Source organism: Vicugna pacos, chromosome 2 (genome assembly GCF_048564905.1).
Source record: "Vicugna pacos chromosome 2, VicPac4, whole genome shotgun sequence".
NCBI lineage: Eukaryota > Metazoa > Chordata > Mammalia > Artiodactyla > Camelidae > Vicugna > Vicugna pacos.
In genome coordinates, this window is record NC_132988.1 from 41,617,733 (window position 1) to 41,640,154 (window position 22,422).

General features: G+C 35.3%; 1 protein-coding gene across 4 annotated transcripts in view; it reads right to left on the reverse strand.

The window, feature by feature from the left end:
• The window catches only part of ANK2 (ankyrin 2), a 521,075-nt gene that overhangs the window by 124,768 nt on the left and 373,885 nt on the right, over nucleotides 1-22,422 (reverse strand). For all 4 annotated transcript variants that reach the window (XM_072938390.1, XM_072938386.1, XM_031691199.2 and 1 more), the window contains 4 exons: nucleotides 15,850-15,948; nucleotides 11,203-11,388; nucleotides 7,622-7,720; nucleotides 6,309-6,407 (listed from right to left, as the gene is read on the reverse strand). In XM_072938390.1, the coding sequence (XP_072794491.1) occupies nucleotides 6,309-6,407; nucleotides 7,622-7,720; nucleotides 11,203-11,388; nucleotides 15,850-15,948 (483 nt within the window). The remainder of the gene's footprint in view (nucleotides 1-6,308; nucleotides 6,408-7,621; nucleotides 7,721-11,202; nucleotides 11,389-15,849; nucleotides 15,949-22,422) is intronic.

Sequence of the window (22,422 nt, forward strand, 5' to 3'; positions counted from 1 at the left end):
TCGGTAATAGGATTCCTATCAGTGAAATGATAAAGAAGAGTAAGAGAGAAAACAAGACAGAGCTTGACAGAGAGCCAGAGAAAGACAGAGACAAAACAGAAGAAGAAGGGAGAGAGCAAGAGAGATCCTATGTGTGGAGGGTCAGTATAAAAAAGACTGTGGCTCGTTATATGTTTGGCAAGCCCAAGAAGATGGAAAAGCAGAGTACGCTGCATTGTTGAACTTGAAAATCCTACTTGCCTGAAGCCACACCTAGAGATTCTGTTACATTATTTTCATTTTGATTGTCCTAACACAACTTCCACCTGAAAATTCTTCTTAATCCAATTTGTCCATCTAGCTTCTCCCTTGAATTGTCCCTATTTTCATAAATTCTCCTGAAGTGCTCTCTGAGGCTCATAAAAGAGAAGGGTCCTTTTTTCATTCTTCTAAAGGTTTCCATGCATGTTTTTCATTATCATTTACAAATTACATAATTACTGCTCAAAAATGAAATCTATTATCAATAAATAGCATTAAAACAGCATCAAATAAAATTATGGCACAACTATACATTATGTTATTTATGAAACTTTCTGACCTTGATACTTCAGGCACAGTTTCTGATTCTCAAGCAATCTCCATATACCCTCTGTCTTTTGGATTTTATTTCTTTTTAGGGTGATATGTCCCCAAAAAAAGCACAGTAGGTGGGACATGTGAGGCAAAATATAAGAATAATGGGCAAGAAATGAAAGAGAAAATGAAATCCCAACTTCATAAATTAACTGATGATTTCAGGCTTAAGAGAGAAAAAAAGGCTGTCACAGGGAAAGAGGTTGAGAAGGTAGGTAGCAGTAGAGAAAATGAGTGGGGATGAACAGTTAAGAGGACTTTAGAAGCTTCTGATTTATCCAGATCTCTAATGGCCCATCTTTTGTGTCTCTGCTTTCAGGATCATATCTCTGGGTCTTGCTTTCCTCCTAATACATATAATTCATCTGGATTACAATGCTCTTCCTGTTTCCACATTCTGGGATTTGTAAGCTAACTATATTCTATCTGCCCTTCCAGATCCATGCTCTAACCTTCTCTACTCCATTTTGCATCCAATGGTCTGACCTCCTTAGATTGTATCACTGGGCTACCTTGCCCTCTGCTTAGGGTTGGGGTTGGCCAATGGGGTACACAGCAAGCCGTGGAAGCAACTTCTTTGAGGATCTTCTAAATCTGGCTGGGACTCTTTATCCAAGGTTAAGCTCCCTTCAATGCAGCCTTTCCATACAATTCTCTCCTTTGAAGGGCTGATGACCTTTTCCACTTCTCATCTTGCAGGTCTAGGATTGGTAATGAGCCCGGCTGTTACCAGCCCAGGGTTACCCCATTATCCTTTGTGCCTCCCCTTCAATCCATCCACAGTGATATAAGTAGGCCCTTTAAAAATCTCTATTCAAATTATCAAATTTGAGCATGTCATCTGTTTTTGGCTCGAACCTTGATGTTAATTATTCCTTGCTTTGTTAAATCTATTTAGCCAATATTAAGATATTAAATAACCAAAACAGATCGTACAGTTTTGAATACCTGAGAATTAGCATGAAAAAACTGTCTTTTTACAAAAAAAAAATGTAACTACTGTAGTTGGGATGCTAAGTCATTGTAAAGTTTGTCAGAGAGGAGCTTAAAGGAGAAACTGTGTGGGTAAAGTGATTAAAATGATTATGGTTTTGTATCTTGGTATCAATACCCTGCGGTGGAACTATACAGCATTAGTTGCTATACCAGTTAAATAACAATTAGATAGAGCCTGATTTTTCAAATATATATTTGGTGGGGGATTCAGTGAGATCTAGAGTTGGAAAGCTCCAACACAGTGAACGAAGTCATGGTGTGCAATAGCCCAGCATGTAGGCTCCGGAATCACAGGGCTCTGGGTGTGAGTTTCAGGTCAGCCTGCCCTGGGTGAATCCCTCTGATGCTCAGCTTCACAATATGTAAAATGAGGATGATTTTTCTCACCTTATTTAACTTACAGCCTTGTTTGAAAGATGAAGGGATGCTGCCTGAAGTCATTTTTAGAAAAGGCAGAGTATTGTTTTCGATGGATTACATGAACTATTCATTGAGTACTCATGGTGAAACCTCCAAAATGCTCTCAGTTCAGTAGAAAAATGTGGAGAACACTTAATAAATCCACAAGAACATCAAGGAATGATAAGGATTATATAGGTGGTTCTAAATCTTACATTTTAGTGATGCCATTTATCTGCTCTTATAAAGGAGGTGCTAATTGTATCAAATTCAAGTTGCCCAACATGCTCAATCTGAGTAGATTTTGGATATTTTCTACAAAGCACAGCATCTTGTTATTTTTTTTAAACTCTTAGGGGCTATGATCTGTTCATTATCTTTTTTTTTATTTATTTACTTAAGTTCTTAAGAGTGTGTCTGAAGGTTACATTTCCCCCCTCCAGGGTCCCCTTCCCTGTGTTCTCTTTTTTCTTCAATAGAATCAGTTCAGATTACAGTGTGATGTCAATAATTCTTACAAGGGAAGGTCAATCAACATTAGAGGAACACCATTTATATAGCTGGTAACCCACAGTAGTAGCTTTTCACCACCATTTCTCTCCTTATGTTTTCCTCTCTTCCCTCTCAGCTTAGATTATTCTTCCATCAATGTATCCTGAAGTCAATGTGTTAATCTAGGCTCTGCTAATTACTAAGCTGTGCATCCTAGGTCAAGTTATATTACTCCTCTGAAGCTCATTTTGCCCACTGAGTCTCATTTCTCAGATGGAGACTTCCATATTTTCTCAACAAGAAAATAATCCACACATCATAAACTGTTAGGAAGGTGAATTAAGATGATATTCATAGAGTACTTAGCAGGCTGCCTAGAACATTTCGTGCTTATGACAATTGGTAGCCACTATTCTTATTACTTTAATTATTACTTCTAATAACAAGTAGCAAGGGTGATCCCTTATTCTGATGCATTGTTTTTCATTCAGCATCCTTTAATGTTTTTGTATACTTTTACTGTTTGCATTGAAATATGGATTTCAATATTTTAACCATAATCCTTATATGAAGTATTTTCACATTTAAATAATAAACAAGTTTAAAAATAAAAAAGAATAATGCCTTTAATAAAGCTTGAATTAAAAATATCATTTTTAACTAGCTATAAAGTTTATTTTTTAACACTAAAATGAGATTTTGCAGATACCAGCAAACCAGGGCTCTGGTGAAAATGTCTCAGGGTTTCACACTAGTCTCTAGTCAATGATGAGAATGCCAATGAGATGCAGAACGTCTCAGGGATGGACACAGTGCTGGTAAAAGCAGGGAAGAAACTGGCTACGCTTTTTTTTAATTACCCCAAAGCCTCTATCTATCTTGCTTTTCTCCAAATAATGAAAACCTTATAAGTGAGAAAAGAAGATCAAGTGAAAATTCTTGACAGAATATACCAAATTCAGAATGTTTATGGCTAATTTGTTACTAGGGGAAATTGAGACCTCTATGATTAAAAAAATGAAAGAATGATATTAATAGTATTTTAATTCCATATACAGAAGCTCTATTGTATTACATAAAGAGATAGTCAAAAACAAGGATAATTTTTTTTATTTGAAAATACATTTTCAAAGAACAAAAGAAAAAGCAAATCATAGTGTTTCTTTCTAGCAATTAAATATTATGGTTCCAGCATTGGCCTCCTAATTCTAGACTACAGTCCGGGATTTCAGTAGTTATCTCCTACTTGATTTTACTTTTGGTAAGGAGGAGATAGGACTGATAGTTATAGCCAAAATTGAAAGAACTTAACTGTTTATAAAGTCTCACTCCTTTGAAATGAGGAAGTATTTTCATTTATGGGAGAAAGTTCAGTGCTACCTTTCAATACTGTGACTGATTCTGGGGTTTGCTAAAACTAGTTTGCACAAACTAGTGAGAGTCATTTTTTTGCACACGTCTTTCCAATTCTGCATTCAGTGATACCACATTGGTAGCTCTAATTGGCCATGATGAAAGTATGGAAGTATTTACATGATGGGAATCAGCAAAGGCAAAGGTTAAAAATCAGAGCTTATATTTTATTTTTTTAAAAAGCTGATTATTAAACTTTCACCAGCACACTGTTAACCTAATCCTTTGGGTACTGTTGATTTGCATCTCTGAGTGCAGGGATCTAGTCTATCTAGTTAACTGCTGTTATCTCTAGGGTTCATAGCACCAAACAGGAACTCAAAAACTATTTGAGTTTTTGAATGAACAGAATGTCCACACAATGTACACAATTAGAAATCTATTTTCACTGTATAAATTCTTGAATGAAATTCAATTTATTTGCTATATTTAAAGGCCACACTGTCCAACTAACCCCTTCAAGAAGAAAAACACAAGGCTTACATTTCATTGTTAACTTGCTCAAGGACAATTTGTTAATGGCAGAACTAGCATAAGAATCCATTTCTCTCCATTTCTTAGTACTCTTTTTATGAAAAAGCAATGCCTATTTGGAGTTAAACTTTTAATTGAATTTGCAAATGTGTGTAGGGCATGCAAATTAGAGTATCTTTTAAAGAACAAAGCAAATATTGTAATGATCAGTAAGAACAAAATCAGTGGTCTCAATAATGAATGAATACTGCAGGAAAGCATTAATAAGAGCAATGAGCATCCATTAGACAATGGCCAAGATAAAATTGTTTGCATTTACGAAATGTTGTCTTTCCACTGGTGTTCTCAATTATTAGAGAGTCTTAATAGAAACAGAAAGGTAAGTGTAAAGGGACACATTATGTTAGTAATGTACTTAAAGGAAGAGGTACAGAAACTCTTTCCTTTAAACATAAAGAAAAGTAAGCAAAGCACACTGCATTATAAGTAATTTTTCCAAATTCGGCAGACCTATAGCACAGCAAGGGAAAAGGCATGCCAACAAAGCAAAGACAGAAACCACATAAAACTCTGATGCAAAGACACTGGACACCACAACAAAGATCTTGACAGACAAAGCAAACCATACCAGAACTCCCACTTGATAATATGACACAGAACCAAATGTTCTAGAGAAATGGGATTAAGAAAGCAACATTTCCTAAGATCATTAAAAACCAAAATGAATAGTCTAGGACTGGTGTAGTTTCTAGAAACTCAATGATGATAAGGCTTATTAAACAAAATATTTGTTAGCCTCAAGTCTGCCTCAAGAATTAGATTGGATCTTTATTCCTTGGACTATGAGAACACAAAGTCCCAGAATTAAACAAACTGAATACAAAATATCACAAGGGACATATTCTATTTACCATCTTCCATAGACTTCTTCTGCCATGTATTTCAACATTTTATATACTAGGAATGTTTAAAGTTTTGCTCAAGTCTATGATTAATCAAATCTACTCCAGAGAACTAACACAGAAGTACTAGTTTAATTTAATGTTTAAACAAGTAATTGCACATAATTTCAGAAAGATAATAAAAAATTATGAGTAGCTAAGTAATTTACACACCCTGCTTAAAATAAAACCAAAAACACTAAGAGCTGATTCTCACACAACCCTATGAGGTAGGTAGTATTATTAGCCTAAGCTCAGAGAAGGTAAGTACACTGCCCATATCATTCAGCTAGGAAGCAGCAGAAGTAGGATTTGAAATCGCATGGTCTGCCTTCAGAGTCTGCACTTTCAACAATGGTATTGTCCTGCCTAACTTACTATTTGTTGGGAGTGCATAAAAACTCAGAATCAAATTCGAAATGAACGAAGGACACTGCCTCTTACTAACCTGACATGAGAAAAAGTACAATCAAATAACTGTATCTTTTTTCCATAAGCATAACAGGAGATCTCCTACTCAGGTCCATATAGCACAACCACTTAAGAAAAATGATTTAGGAATGGAAAAGTTGGAAGCAAAAGATTTTCAATATGTATTAAAATATTTTATATAAAATCCACACTCTCACAGCTTAATGTACACTAATGAGTTTGAGTTCCTGATATTGACAATTAACCAAATCAGAGATGAGCAAGTTCAGCCTTTGATCTTTGTTCACAGAAAATCAATAAGCAAGGACTGGTAAAACTGTCTCATTGAGGGACTAGCATTCTGTTCCTCCCAGCACTTGTGAGCAAATATTAATTCCACCTTATGATGTGAAACCTTTAAATATTGTATGAGATTTAAATCAAATCCAAGAAAGCAATTTCCTTGAAAATGCATTGCCAGTGTGGAGGGACTGGTATTTTAAAGTGTGTGTTAAAAGAATACAAAAAATAATAATGGTAGGAGATTGAAAGAACAGAGACACTTACCCTAGTTTTGGCATCGATCTGACCACCACGATCCAGTAAGAGCTTCACCATGTTTGTGTTTCCCCTTTTGGAAGCCACATGCAGAGGAGTGATTCCATTCTACACCATGGAAAGACCAAACAAGAGCATGTTGGGTATGACCAGGCATGATGGTGATAACTTTGTGTTAAAGAGCACAAAGGAGATTGTGACTTATTTTGCAATTTTATCTGAGGTTCCTATGGTTTAATGCTTTTGATTTTTAAGGAACAAAAAAACACACAAAGCACAAAACACTATAGAGAATGAAAAATGGAATGAAACTGCATAACTAAGTCAATAATTACAACATAGGTACTGAATGTACACATTACAGTCAAGAGACAAAGGGAGAACTTGCACATAATAGAAACAAATTTTCAGATCCTACCTAGGATAGAGCCCTAGTCCAAAGTCTATCTTTCTTATCATAATATCCATGCACTTAAACATTCTGGAATCTTAAAGTTTCCTATGCTTAAAAATAGAATACACATAAACATATCAAAATTCAATGGATAAGATGATTCTTAAAGACACCTTCTTCACAATAATTCAGTATGAAAAACTTGAAAATAACATTTCAGTCCAGAAGACTTCTAAGGACAAAAATATCACATACATGAATTATATATATTTCTTTTATTAGCTAACATATATCATCATTAGGTCAAGGATATGTACCTGATTTTTTGATGTGTTATAATTCTGCAAATATTCGAGTATTACGTTTACTGATTCATATTAAGTATATTGGGTTTTATAATTGTCATGAAAGTGAATTCTTTTCAATAAAAGCATACCATTAAACATATATAATACAACATGATGTCTTTTTATTATTTTGGGAAGACTCTTCATACAGGCAAATTCTCAATTCATTAAAAAAAAATCCCTGTCAATTAGTGTGCCCTATAGCATTATTAAGACATAGTATAAATATACTTATACATTTTATACTTAATATTTGAACAGTTTAATCATTTATTGGCTTGAAGCTGTTCATTCATGATTCATGGTGTGATCTTTAAACGTAACTGTTCATACTGATGTCAGAATTAACATCCTCTTTATTGCAAATGATCTGTGGGCATGAGAATTTACACATTCTTATCTTTCACTTGGGTCACGATGACTTCCTGTGATTTGAAGAACAAAATGTGGAAAATCTAATATCTTCAAGCAGACAGATCCAGGTAAGGAAAAAGAAATAAAATCTTTATTGTTGCTAATTGTTACTTCAGTAAAACGCCCACTGACTGCTACCTAAAATGAGAAACTGTTTCAATTCATACCCTGGCTGTGAAGTCCACCGCAGCTCCCCGGTTCAGAAGAAGAGTTGCCACGTTGACGTTTCCATAGTGGGCAGCGATGTGCAAAGGGGTAAAACCACTCTATGGAAAACAAGGAAAATGACAGTCAATAAAGCATTTTACCTCCATATGCTGCAGTCACTGGATTAGTGAAGAAAATCACATGGTAACTGTCTGCCTAATATGCGATCAATGCAATTCAGGTCATAAATGCTTTAATAAGACTCTTTAAGCTTTAGTGCTATCATTTAAATTTAGTGGTAAATAAGTCAATATATAAACAGGAAAATAAATATCCTACATTTCTTGGTGATATTATTTCTAATTACCTTAACAATTTATCTATTTATGACATTTGTTGTTTACAGAAAATCATGCTTCTTGAGTTGGTTTAGCTTTAGAGCAAAACAGAGTATGAGTAAACAACATATTTTTACAGCCATAGAATTAAAATAATTACAAATAAAAATGTTTTCTCTAGGAAAAAAAACTCAAAACTACTGTTTTCTTTTTGTTTGTTTTTTGGTTTGGGTTTTTTTATTTTAATGAAAAACAGCATTGGTTGGTATTGTATCTTTGGAACTATGAAAATACTGTGAGAAATTCTTACAGAGGATGTACAATTCATCCCACATCATTGACACTATCCTGATATTTCTACTCTCTTTATCTATACAGAGTTTAGATAGACTACGTTGTTCTAATGAAAAAAAAGTTAAAAAAAACAAAAATTAAACAATATACGTGTAATCCATATGAATATAAAATGAAGAAAAAATGAAGTGGAATCCATTTTTGAATGTTAACTAAGCTAAATTTTATCAGTAAAATGAGACTGATATGAAATAAGCAAGTTAAATCAATTATATGGGCATTAGAAAACTACTCTCTGAAAGTTTGAAAAATTAGTCTGAAAATCTAAAATGGAAGAAAAGCACATTTCCTTTCATTTCTTTTTCAAATAAAAATTTAGCTAGAAATTTTTGCCATTTTTACAGGAGAAACATATTCATTCTTTTCTTATTAAAGTATGAAAGATGCATTATTCTTGCTCTCCATAATGTTCATTGTTTAATAAAAGATTACAGGAAAAATAAAGACTGTTCCCATAAAACTGGATATCAGATCCTGCAGTTTGAGGTTATTTTTTATTGTTTGCTTTTATTTGAAATGAACTTTGATGTGTATAATATTGTTTTTAAGAAATGCTATCTAAATCACCATCATTATTTTTCTATTCATTTGATATATATCAGCTTTGGTAACTTTGTTTGCAAAATGGCCTAAATAAGCATTCAGATACTTTAGGTAATAGAAATTCCTCTGTGCTAACAGCCAAATTAGCTGCAAATAACTTCTGACTGTAGAGAAGCCAGACACAAAGTAAGAATAGTAACTATCAATCCAAAACCTACCCTTGCACTCATGATATTTTTATTTTGTGTCGACACAAGCCAAGTACTCGCGTCAATAGAGAGGGGGAAAATCACTCTACAACCTGGCTGTCATTTTATAAAATGTCAAACTTTCATATTTTAGGAAATAATCGACTAGATGTTTTTCATTTTTATCTTGATATTTCCTGTTGCCCAGTCATATCCTGAATATGCATCTATTCTTCAAGTTAAAATTTAATTTCAGAAAAACACAGTGACTGCTGATGAATCATTTTCAAATTATTCAAGTGTAATGATATTATTTTTCCCATTTGTAGAAATAAACTAATATATCATCTGACACAGCCTCACTGAAAATCCATAATGATGCCGCAGGCTGCGGCTCTGGGATCAGCACGAAACTGGTAAAAGCCCCTCAGAGGAACGTTTCCCTGATTAACCTGGAGGTGGAAGGCAGGGGTCACCTTCTTACATGATTATCCATGGAGGGGTTTCCCCTCTTTGTTAGTCTACTGTCCTCAAAGAAATATTGCTAACTCAGTATGTATCTGTTCAAATTACTGCTTTCAACAGAATGATTAGAGCCAATACTGCTTTCAAAAATGTACTTTAAACAATTACCAAAAATCACCTAAAAATAAAAAGTATCAAAATCACCAATTAAGATGTCAATTTGTATGATTCCAGTCTTGAGCAATTTCACCAAACAGTTGCGGCTTTTTAAAAATAAGGAACTGACCTAAGTTCCATACACAGATATGGAACAGAAGACATGATATGAATAATTCAACTATAGTCACATCTCAATGGGTAAATTTGTTAATAAACAATATAGGAGTTTTAAAAATATACTACACTCGGTAAATGCTAAGTATGAATGCTCAAAACCCCCATAGATACACAACCCAGTCATCATATGAGATGTTAGTTTAAAGAATTCCCTCAGCAAAGTAAAAATCAACCTACATAAGTAGTCACTTGCCTTTGAATACAGGTTAATTTTTATAATATACTGTCAACAATGTTTATGTCAGTGCCTCTCGGTAGCCTACGATCAAGGAGAGACCACTGCACGCACTCCCGTGCACACACCCACACATACATTCAGAGGCTTCTGAACAAAGTGTTCTGTTGATTTTGTTGATTGATAGTACTTATTTAGGTATGTGAAAAATACATGACTTCATGACAATTATTGTAAGATAGCAAGATAAAAGCAAATGTTTTGCTTGTGATATGCTCAATATCACTACTGATTATATACAATGTGGTAAAAAAAAATTCAGAAAAAAAAAGGACAACTAAAATTAGATAAAAGGATAAAACAGTGGCAGAGAAACATCCTTAAATCATACTTTACTAACTAAATTGAGAATTCTCATTATGAAAAGGAGGTCACATCTCTCACAGGCAAAAAGTTCATAATAAGCTCTCTTAGTAAAATATATATTGCAGAAGAATCTTGTTTCAATGCTCTAATAAGCTATTTAAATAGTATCATTGATTAAATAATGCTTCAAATATATGCTACATTAAATTTTTTGAATTATCCATTTGCCTTAATTATGGGCAAAGTTTCCAAATTAACTTCCTAATAATGAAAGTTCCAGTCATTAGTATGAATTAGTGAGCATTTATTCTAATTGGACAAAAAATAAAATAAATAAAAACAAGGCATATTTTGGTGTAACCACAATACTGTACCTCGGTTGTCCTATTCACCATCATCTGAAGCAGTGTTGTGTGGGAAAAAGAGGGAAGATATTACACAGTGCAAAATTAAGGAAACAATCAGTCCGCTCTCTGCAATTGGGTATACCATTCTAGCATGCCAAAATGCATTCCACTGAGAAAAGACATCCATAACACTATACAATTGTATCTTTCTAATTCTGTTTCTATTACTTTTTACCATAAATAGAATAAATAAGCAGATTTCCAAAAAGCTGAACCTCATCTTTTAAAAAAAAATATCTTTAGGTTTTTTGTTTGTTACTATACCCAATAGACATCCCCTTTTTCTCTGAAATACCTCTGAAAGTAATTTATCTCTTTTGATGAGCAGAAGTAATTTTGCATTATCACCACGGCCTACTTCTTTGTCATCCCCCAGGAGGAATCTGGCGGCTCGACGAGTTCCTCTCCACCAGTGTGTTCAGCTTTTACCTTGGATTGTACGTCAGCGTTGTGATCATTCTGAAGCAGGAGTGCGGCAGATTTGGTGTCATCTTTCCTGGCTGCAATATGCAGAGCTGGCAGCCTCACTTTTCCTTTGGTGTCATTCTCCAAGAGGATGGCCACTGCCTGGTTGTGTCCTTGCTGGAGTGCCACAGCTAGGGGCGTAAAGCCATCCTGGAAAAACAGAAGGAAAAATCTCCCATAAACTTTTGGGACCCTGGGAGTCAACTCCAAGAAATAGTGTATCTCGTTTTTAAATTAATGATTAAAATTGATAAGAAAAACAAAAGGATTAAGTATTCCTGTGACGAGTAAAGCAAATTATAGTCATTTGTTATACTCTGCACTGGCTTCATCAGATTTTTTTTTAATTTCTAGTCTACGTATTTTTTAAAACATCTGCATTCCCTAACAAAGAATACTGCACATAGCACGTGTTCAAACGTGTTTTGAATGTGAAAATAAAAATTAGAACCAACCCTACAGAATGCCTGCTTATGGAAAGGAAAATGTGGGAAAGGTAGAAATAATAGAGACCATGTCTGACTGAGAATCAGAGATATGGTAGTCAAGAGAGCGAAATAAATTACATGATTAACTATGCAACTTGCTAAGTATCTCTACATTAATTAGGGAAAACAATAATAACTGTTAATGGAATGGTCTATTACCAATTAATTTGGGAAATTTGGGACATATATGATTTAAAATTCTTTGGCAAATAAGGCTAACTCATTAATTTTGCCCTTAGTTGAATTATATTTTATTTAGATCATTTAGATATAAAATTTTATGTGCTAAGTAATGCTAAAAAAAAATCAGCCTTTCAATTAGAAATTAAAAAAAAAACACAATAGCACAGATCATCAAAGTTGGAGGAGCCGGGGTAGATGGATAATTATGCTGGAAAACTTGGAAGCCATGTTTCCTCTCTAGAAACAAGTATTCAGTTAATAGAAGGGTGATAAATAAGTAGAAAAAATATATATTCTAGGCTCTATTTATGTGAAAACCTCCCTTAATTCACAAAAGCTTGAAAACATATCTCAAAGTTAGATTCTTCCATTCACAGAGAGGAGAGATGAGGGCAATCGGATGGTATATTTAATGACTACGTTCTAGAGATAATGGCAATTTACCCAAATCTAACTACTCCATTTGTTTTCAACAACCATTTTTAAAAAGGTAACTGCAGACTTCTGAGGGAAAATCATTTTCCTCAAATGCATATCATATATGCACTACCACAATAAGAATTGAATTTTTTAAATCAGAATTGAATTTTAAATAAGCACATTACTTAGTGAAATGGAAGAATAAACCATGTCGTGTTGTAAGGTAAAAGACAGTAGTCTAGATTTAGAACTTTATTTGGCACAAACTAAACCCTCTGTGAAGGAGGAAAGAGCAAGTTCATCATGATTTGCATACTTAATTTGATTTCCCCACAACACTGTGATAGCTGATATTAAAAGAGAGTGAACTTTATTTTTTTGTTAGAGACAAAGCATTTGCTGACAGTATCGAACCTAATTAAAAAGTTTTTAGCCTTTAATTTTGGTAACATTCAGGGAAAAGGAAGAGAGTAGAGAATTATAAAGATGGTATTGGAGGGACACAGAACTCTCTTCAGAGAATTTAATTTAAACTCCACCACATGGCTTCCATTCTAATCTACACTTCATGGGAGAAGGATGAATATTTGAAATGATTTTTTTCAAGTATCTCAACTAGCTCTATGAAAAGGAAATCTATATTAAAATTTAGTAGCTTCATTTTTTCATCATTTACAGGTGCTAATTGTTATAATTATGGGAAATCTCAAAACTTTCAATATTTCTTTTCAAACATGAGTTTCATTGCCATATTGAATGATCTCAAAGTTATCTGATTTTTAAAGTAGTCACAATGTCTTGATTAGTAATTAATTTTTGCAAATTAGGGCTACTACTGGGTTCAGGGTAAGCATCTTCTCTTGGTATATTCAAACATGTACACATGACTCTAGGAGGTGTTTAGCAATGCAACCTTAAATATCTAACAGCAATCAACTGTGTAGCCCTGTGAAGATGTTATGTTCAATTACAGAATGACAGCTTAAAAGGGAACATGCAAAGGTTTTTCCATATGTGTATTTCTTGATAATCATTAGGACCAGCAGTCTGGAATTAATCAACTAAGTTTATATTTGTCTGGTTAGGAAAAATTAATTTTAGTTATTTAAATAATTTTTAAAGAATGAAACAAGTAACAGGCATATATGTATCTAAGCTAGGAGTCAAAAACCTTACGTGATTTACTTGCAAAAGCTGCATTTCTGTGTGGAAATCAGAGACAGTTTTAATTTTCTGAGAATCACAGTGCCACATGGCCTCTGCTGATGCAACATACATAAAGGGGTATTTCTGGAACCAGACTGAGATGCCACAGAGGTTTGGACTGGAGGAGCCTCGAGACAGCTGAGAATGCCATCAGGTTGTGTTTCTCTAAACCACACACTAGAAATACTGTCTATTTGATAAGGAGAACTCTGTAGTGTAAAAGTTTCTCTAGGTAAACGATTCTGCTTTCAAGGAAATAAACACAGATTTCCTTATTTTAGTACACTCCTCAGAGGCCCTAATGCAGAGATAGTGTCTCATATTGTTACCCAAGCTTTGCCTGAGATTATTCACACGCTACTCGTTGAAAGAATTAGTGTCTCAGAAAGTCACAAAATAAATCACAAAACCATAATCATAAAAATCACGCTGTAGCCATGTGTTAAGAGTGTAAAATCTGTGTATGTTGAATAGAGAACAGGAAATCATTTCATATTAGGTAGTTGTGCTTTCTTCTCATAAACAGGAAGTATGGTCCCATTAATAGTGATGTCTTGGGATTGTTTTTAACTAATGAGAATAAGTTGTCAGAAAGTTATTTTGATTGGTTCCATAATAAAAGTTTTCTCCCAAAGGGCCTGGACATGAACTTAATAGATTATAATGACCTCTCCCCACAATGCAGGGTAGAAGGGATTTCATGTTTATTTCACCTAAAGACTCAATTGTTCAGAAAGGAGGTCATATTAGACATTCAAAATGATTAAGATAGGTTTGGGGGGGGGCGGAACAAACACCTGCCAGTTATCTTTTACTCCAGGCCAGGAGTTTTAAAATTTTATCAGTGGAGCCAGAGAACGTGAAATAGGAAAAAATAAAGCCTGTGTAGTTTGGTTGAAGGAGATGAGGAGAGGGTGTCCCAGTAGAGCTCTCTTCCCCTCCCCTCCTGTGTCTCCTACTCCTAACCTTTCAGTGGCCCCTGAGGCATTTTCCCCAAGCTCAAGAACTTCTTGAGCTTCACTTAAAAGTCAGTGTCTAAATAATCATTGAATTCTCTCCTTAAACTGCCTAGGCAAAAATGAGAAGGAAAATACAAAGCATGTTCTGTTTACTGGAGGACACTCACAGGAAAAGGAAAGTCATGTTCTAAGTTGGCCCACTCCAACCCCTTTTTATGCCTAGATGTTCTGAATGTTTTGAAACAGGATTGATTTGGAACATTCTGAAACAGGAGGGAAGAGGGCAGGGCACAACCATTAAAAGAATGACACAGCAATTAGCACCAAGATGGTAGAAGACTCAGCTCCCAGGAGACCTTGAGCTCACTGTAATATATTAACATGGTAAATGGCACATCCACAGGTGCCTTGAAAGCTCTGAGGCTAACCATAGAAGGCCAGAAAGTAGGCGGTGGCCCAATTCCTGGGAATCCCTGCACCTTCCCCAAAGTAGCTGGAATAATCCTCCCACTTGTTAGTATATGAAGCTACCAAGCCCATAAAAACTAACAAACCCACACCTTGTGGTCACTCTCTCTTGCCTTCTGAAACAGCCCACACTCTTCTGCAGACAGAGTGTGTATCTACTTTTACCTTAAACTAAATACCTCCCACACTTTTCGGTCTTTCTGGCCTTCTGAGAGACAGCCTGCACTCTGTCTATAGGGTATATCTCTCTGAATCTACCTTCACTCTATTATGGCTCACACTTGAGTTCTTTCCTGCATGAAGCCAAGGACCCTTACCTGGTGGGGCGCATCCCAGGGACTTGCCCGGGACCTGGGATAGTGTCATCCTCTTGTGCCCATTTTTCCTGTATCAATTCTATTCAGTTGTTGCCATAATCACAGTCATACAACCAGATGTCATAATTTGTGGTTATGAACAGCTTTTTAGTGACACATTCCTCATGAAATTGTACAAACATAAATAACTATGAATTAATGATAATCATTAAAAATGTTCCTTTAAGGAATTGTATTAGATTCTAACAAAGATAAAATATTAACAAAAAGGGATGGGTAGAATTTACTATAATCTAATTTTAGAACAGTATAAAGTTCCTAAAAGCTAGAGAAGGGCAAACTGATAGAAGCACAATTTCGTGTAAGAATAAATTGACATGAATCCCAAATCAAGGCATAAACTCATCGAACTCTGTGCAGTGGGTCATTTGTTCATGGCCACTGTCGTAGGTTGCAATAGTAACACAAACACTCCTAGGATAAAAGGCAGTGGAGACCCTTTGCAGCTGGATACAAAGAATATGGACACTAAGATCAAAGAATTCAAGTCTTTCGAATTGACAGTCTTACCTCAGTAGCAGTGCTCTGATTAGCTCCATTTTCTAGCAAATATTTCACAACATCAATGTGGTTCTCTTGGGCAGCCATGTATAAAGGAGTGAAGCCATTCTGAGGACAAACAGTAAGATAGGTATCTTCAATCATTTGCAAAGTTTAAACCAGGGACCAATACAAGACAAGCGAAGAGAGAATACTATGAAGCAGAACTTTGAGATGGTAAAAATGTAACGTATCTTCACGCTGAAGAAGTTATACATGTATTTGCCACTATAAAACTAGACAAAATCACAGTTAACCAATTCCCACCCACAATTTTTTAAAAAATGAGGAGAAAGGGAAGAAGTATCTCCCTCATTTCCTGTCTTCATTTCGGTACCAGAGATTCACATTTCTCAACACCTAACACATATTTAGTGTCTTAACAGCTATATAATTCTATAATAATAGAATTCTCACTATATATAATATCTATATAAAATATTTGTATAATATCTCCTGTATTTATCAATTCATAAACTATTTAAACAGATGACCATGACCTTGAATATACACAGTTTAATACTCTTGAAGGTATAAATTATTACTCATAGCGGAATAGGCTGGGAGAGATTGCAAATCTGATTGAAAATTTAAAAACCTATATTTCAATGTTCTGATTGAGGTAGCATGATTTACAAGGAACATCTTTCCATTGTTCTTCTTAAAAGCCATTCTGAAATTCTATCAGTCATTAATTCTCATATTCACTTAATTATTTAGTAAAAATCCAAGCACTGGCAGCTGGACCATCACTGGAGACAATTGTAAACAAGACAGACATCTGCCCTCGTGGAGCATATACTATGGTCACATGATAACATTATGTAGTCATAGATTTTTTTTTTAAAAAGCACCGAACTTTTATAACATGAGTTTGAAACTAAGTTTAAATTGGCAAATTTTCTTTTCATTAGGCCCTCTGCAATATGTAATATTTCATTAAGGTAAAAATCTACCAAACTTTATTAAAAAAGAAAACCTATGAAATAATTCATAAACTCTCAAACACAACAATTCTCTCAAAATTATGTCAGAGTCCTAAACACAGTTGATTCCCTTTAAAAATTCCACTCATGAATGAGAAGAAGTAAAAACAAAGATGAAACTTCAGGGATTTTCAAAAACTTACAAGGAGAGCAAAATAGCTTTTTCAAAAAATTCTGTATATGTGTGGAAACATTATTCAACATGGTCAAGACACAGCAAAGTATGGAGGATACAAGAAGAACGAAAAGTAATTTTAAATTTGATTACAAAAGAAAACCTGTAAGTTTCAAATGATGGTGGAAATTTTTAAAGCAAGAAATATTACAAGAGGCATGAACTGACAGTTTTGTAGGATTCAGGGATAACTTGCTAGCTGGGTGATATTTTTTTAAAACACAGCAAACAGGTGAAATCTTGTGTATTTTAAGAACTGAAGAGGTGGCGGAAGGATAGAATTAGAGATTCAAAGGAAGGGAAAGCCAGTGAGGATGGTTAAAAACATTGTGTGGGTTGGAATGGCGCTCTTTCACGACAAGTAAAAGGCAGGGATGTAGAAAGAAAAAAAGAACTTTGAATAGAATAAAACAATTTGCATACATGTTTTCCTCTGACAGAATCTCGTGTATAGATCAGGAGAAAGGAGAAAGGGAAGTTGCCGGGGTTGCCAGAAGAAAAGGGGAGAGGAGACTTGGGATCCTTAGGCTCCTGTCCTGGGTCCTGAACTTTAAAGGGACCTCCTCTCTCTGAGCAGCGAGGGGATCCAGAGGGCCAAGGGACAAGCCCGTCTTGATCCTGCAGCTCCCCTGCTTCCAGACCACACACCGCACATGCAGCCCCAAGTGTGGTTCCAGCGCTTGCTCAGACTTCTTCCTTGGGTTCACTTTTCAAGGGTCCGCTGGTATGCACAGCCTGCAGTAGTCTGAACAACGGATCCCAAATATGTCCACATCCTAATCCCTGGGACCTGTAAATGTAACGTCATATGACAAAGGGAATTTTGCGGATGTGACTAAGTTAATGGGGAGATTATCCAAGTGGGTCTGATGTAATCACAAAGGTTTTTATAAGAAGGAAGCAGAAGGTCAGAGAGGAGAGGAGACACCACATCGCTTCTCACTCAGAGCCTCCAACAGGAACCAGCAGTCCCAATACATTGGTTTTAGCCCTGGGGATCTAATTTTAGACTTCAGACCTCTGAAATTATAAAAGAATAAATATGTGTTATTTCAAGCCACTGCATTTGTGATCACTTGTTACAGCACCACCAACCTCTACTGAATCAGACTCTCCACATATGAAGCCCAAGCACATGCGTATTCTTTTTAAAAAGCTCAATTTTTTAAATCACCTTCAGGACTTTGTTATAGGTGAGGCAGAAGAACTGAATGGTTTGGGGCTGGGGTCACATTTCCATTTCGGAAAGTTCACTCTGGTGACCACAGACGCCTGGGTTTGGGATGGTGCGAGACAAAGGGAGAAGTAAGAGATGAATCTATTTTTGCAGTCTTTCCAATAGCATATTTAAAAGATGTAGGCAACTGGAGCTAAGATAATATCCTGGCTAGAGGAAGGGGAGCTATTTACTGTCACCAAACGTATAAAGTAAGAAGGCAATAAAGATTCACTCCAGGTCCTAAAGACATGGGAAATTATCCTTCCTTAACTTACTGATGCTATTTCAGGAGAGAACAGTCCACCAGAGACTGTGACACATGCCTCTGGATAACTGGGGCAGGGCTGGCAGCACTTTGACGCCACTGCAAATTTCACAGGCAAGCTTTTACCTTCTCACATAAATAAATCAACAACACAGGATTATGGGACCCTGTGTCCATGCCTCGAGGTGCTTTCCAATATATTGTTTCCATGTTTTCCTAAAATAGTCTGGCTGCATGTAGGTATGAGAGTACATGTATTTTCTCCTTGTTGGTATGAAAAAAACAAAGAGATTCGCAGCCTGGGTTGATACCTGGAGGGTGCCAATAAGTACAGCATTATTTGTCGTTACAGTAGTTCCATTGCGACCAATAGGTGCCTCTACCAACTGGTTATTAAATATTTCCAATGTTATTCCTCTCCATGGCAAATTATTATTTGCCATTCATTTATATTTGTTCCCCAAAACTGTGTTTGGTGACACTTCTCTGCTCGGCACTGTGTTCAACTTTGGTAATTCAGAGATGAAAGCTCCCTGTTTTATAGGAGCTTACAGTCCAGACGCTGAGATGGGCAAGTAAACAAACTACTGTATTACAATTCAGTGAACACATACGTTAATTTCTTTAATTAAAAAAAAAGTGTTGGCTATAAGAAGAACATACAAGGACACAGGGCTCAGCTGGATAAAAAATGACATCCAAAGGAAATCACTGGTTCTGACACTTGGAAGATACTGGGAGTGACTTGGTTTGAGCTGAATTATGAAAACACTGAATTTAGGCACAGAAGCAAGAAAGGTATTTCAAACAGAGGAAACCCTGTGAGAAGAGAAAGCACTGAACATATAGCGCTCTTCTGATAATTCAGTGTGACTAGTTGAGGGAGGAGGCTGAGACAGGCAGCAATCAGCCCCCTCCTGTCATGCAGTGGAGTCTGAATTTTATTCTGAAATCTTGGGAGTCACTAAAGGGTTTTAAGCAGGGGTCTGACATGGTCACATTTGCATTTTAAAGAAATTAATTTGCCAGAGTTGGGGAGGATGAATTGGAAAATGGCCAGAGTACAGTCTGGGAGAATAGAAAGGTTTTTATAATAATTCAGATGAGAAGTGAGGATTAGAAACATTAATATGATTTTGAGATTTCAAAATGTCATTTAGTATTCACATATTTATATTCCACTTAAAGACTATAAATGGTTTCAGTCTGTATGATTTATTAGTCATTGATAATATTTCTGATTTATTAAAGTTATAAAACTTTTTCTTCAAACCCAGAAATTATATCATACTTTAGAGAACTCAAACACTTGTAATATTACCAAAAATATTTTTACTATTTTCATTAGTGATTTAATGATGAACCAGTAATCAGGCTTTAGCCATTGGAAAGAATTTTTTTTGGTAACTGGATTATCTGAGAAAATTGAATGAACATGAGCTGATAAACTCCCTATCAAATGTAGACTTATTACAGCTTTGGGGGACATTTTTATGTAAGTAAGTCCATTGATATTTATATGTTACTTCAAATAAACTATACAGAGACAAATAATGTCAGTATGAAAAGTAAGGAATGATTTAAAATCAACGTCATGATTTTTGAAAATTGTAAAAACTATCATTATTACCAATTTTTAAAGAATCTTAACTTTTCAGACTAAATTTTGTCAGTACATAGAGCCTTATTCTTTTATTACACAGATCAAAATTTATCAGTTGGATGACTTGAAATACTAAATCATTTAAAATTACTTTACCCTTAACATGAGTCCATGTTATTTTTCATTTCAAAAAATCTTTTTTTTAAAAAAAAAGTGAGATATAACTGACATATAGCATTATATTAGTTTCAGGTGTACAACACGATGATTTGATGTTTGTGCACATGGAGAAGTGATCACCACAATAGGTCTGGTTAACATCTGTCACCATTTATAGTTTTTCTTTTGATGGGGGCTTTAAAAAAAAGGTCTTTTTAATAGCACCAAATTTGTTCTAAAATTTTTCATCTTGGCACTGGACTAGGTGTTTTGAGAGTAACAAATATGGATGTAATATTGTTCCTGCCTTCAAGAACAAATAATAAAACAGAATTCACTGAGTACACATACACAGAAACATCTACAGCACAAGACATACCATAATTGCCAAAAGACATGTGTAAATAAAACGCTGTCAGAGCACTAAAGAGTGAGCAATTAATAACATGAAGAAAGGTATCTCTGGCCCAAGCCAACAGACCTGAGAGGAATTAGGAAGCCTTAATGAAATCAAGATGGTAAATCTAGAGAAAATGAAATGTCCTTTGCCGTTTTTTGTTTTGTTTTGTTTTTCTTCCCTATTCTTGTTTCATTCTCCCTGTCTCTCAAAAAATGTGGTATTTGGGCAGAAGCCGAAGTGCATTTACAAAAGGCATGTATCTCACTTGGGGAATTCTGCTCCCTAAGCCTAATACTGAGTCTAGTGAATGAAAAAAAAAGAACTGGAAGTAAAATTACCAAATATGAGTAAAAGCGTATGCAAGAATGCATCTTGAAAAGAACTCTTACAGGTCTAAATTTTTTTAAAAAAAGAATTCAAAGATCTCTCAACCCGACTGTTAACATAGATAACTGCAATTCATATATAACCTATTACCACCCAGCTAAAGATTATGCTTTAGATAATTTCACAGATCAAGTGTGAGCTAAAAGAGTAAAAACTGACTATGGAAACTTCAAATGATGTATTAATTAATTTCTTTGTAAAAGCTCATTGTTATTTTATTTGTTCTTCTTTTCAGTACTATCCTGCTAAAATTAAGAAGATTTCAATGATTAAAAGAGATTGCCCTATTTTTCTAGCTGAAAATGTTACAGCTAAAAGGGGACTCATCATTTTACAGTCGAGGAAATTGTAACCCAGAGACTGAGTCAACTGTTAAGTGGACTCGCCAGCTACAGAGGTTAAGGAGAGACCAGAAGTTTAGTAAGAAGTAAATGGACATATTTACTGTGGACAGAAAGTAAAGCAGAGGCTTGGAAACTCTAACCCTTTTCTTTTCGTCTTTCAGGCCTTGACACAAGTGTCACACTCTCTGAGAAGCCTTATTCAATGCCCATAGCAATGCTTACCACATAGTAGGTGTTGAATAAATGGGTGAATCAATTAAGTGGAAGAAGATCCAAGTTTCTTTTTATGCCTGTGGTGGTTTTAAAATGTGTCTGTAAATTCTCTGACACTCCTCCCTTCAAAAGGTGGAAGTTAATTCCCTTCCCTTGAATGTGGGCCAACTTAGTAATTCGCTTCCAAAGCATCAGTTATGGTGGAATTGACGATGCATGGCTTACGAGGCTAAGAATTAAAGTCACTGCCCTGCTACAGGTCTCTCTTGGATCACCTGTTCTGGAGGAAATGAGCTGCCTTGTCATTCTGACATTAAAGTGGCCTGTGGAGAGACTCACATGAGAAGGAACTGAGACTTCCCACCAACCACCAGCACCAATCTGCCAACTATGTGAAAAAGCTACCATGGGAATGAATGAATCCTCCAGTTCTAGGAAAGCCTTCAGATGGCATCAGCTCTGGGAAACATCTTCACTACAGCCTCATAATTTCACAGCTAAGCCAGGGCTGAATTCCTGGTCCACAGAAACTGTGATAATAATATATGTTTATCACAATTTTTAAGTCACTAAGTTTTGGGGTAATTTGTTGTGTGGCAGTAACTAATATAATATCCAACAAGGTCATATATGATCTGGCTACGGCCTCCCTTGCGAACTACACCTCTTACCACACTTACTCTGTACTGCTTCCTTTCTCTTTAGGAAAGAAATTCAGATCCTAGACAGTTTTTTCTTTTTTTTTTTTTTCCTTCAAACTTTCTAGTCATTTAACTCTCTTCAAATGCTATC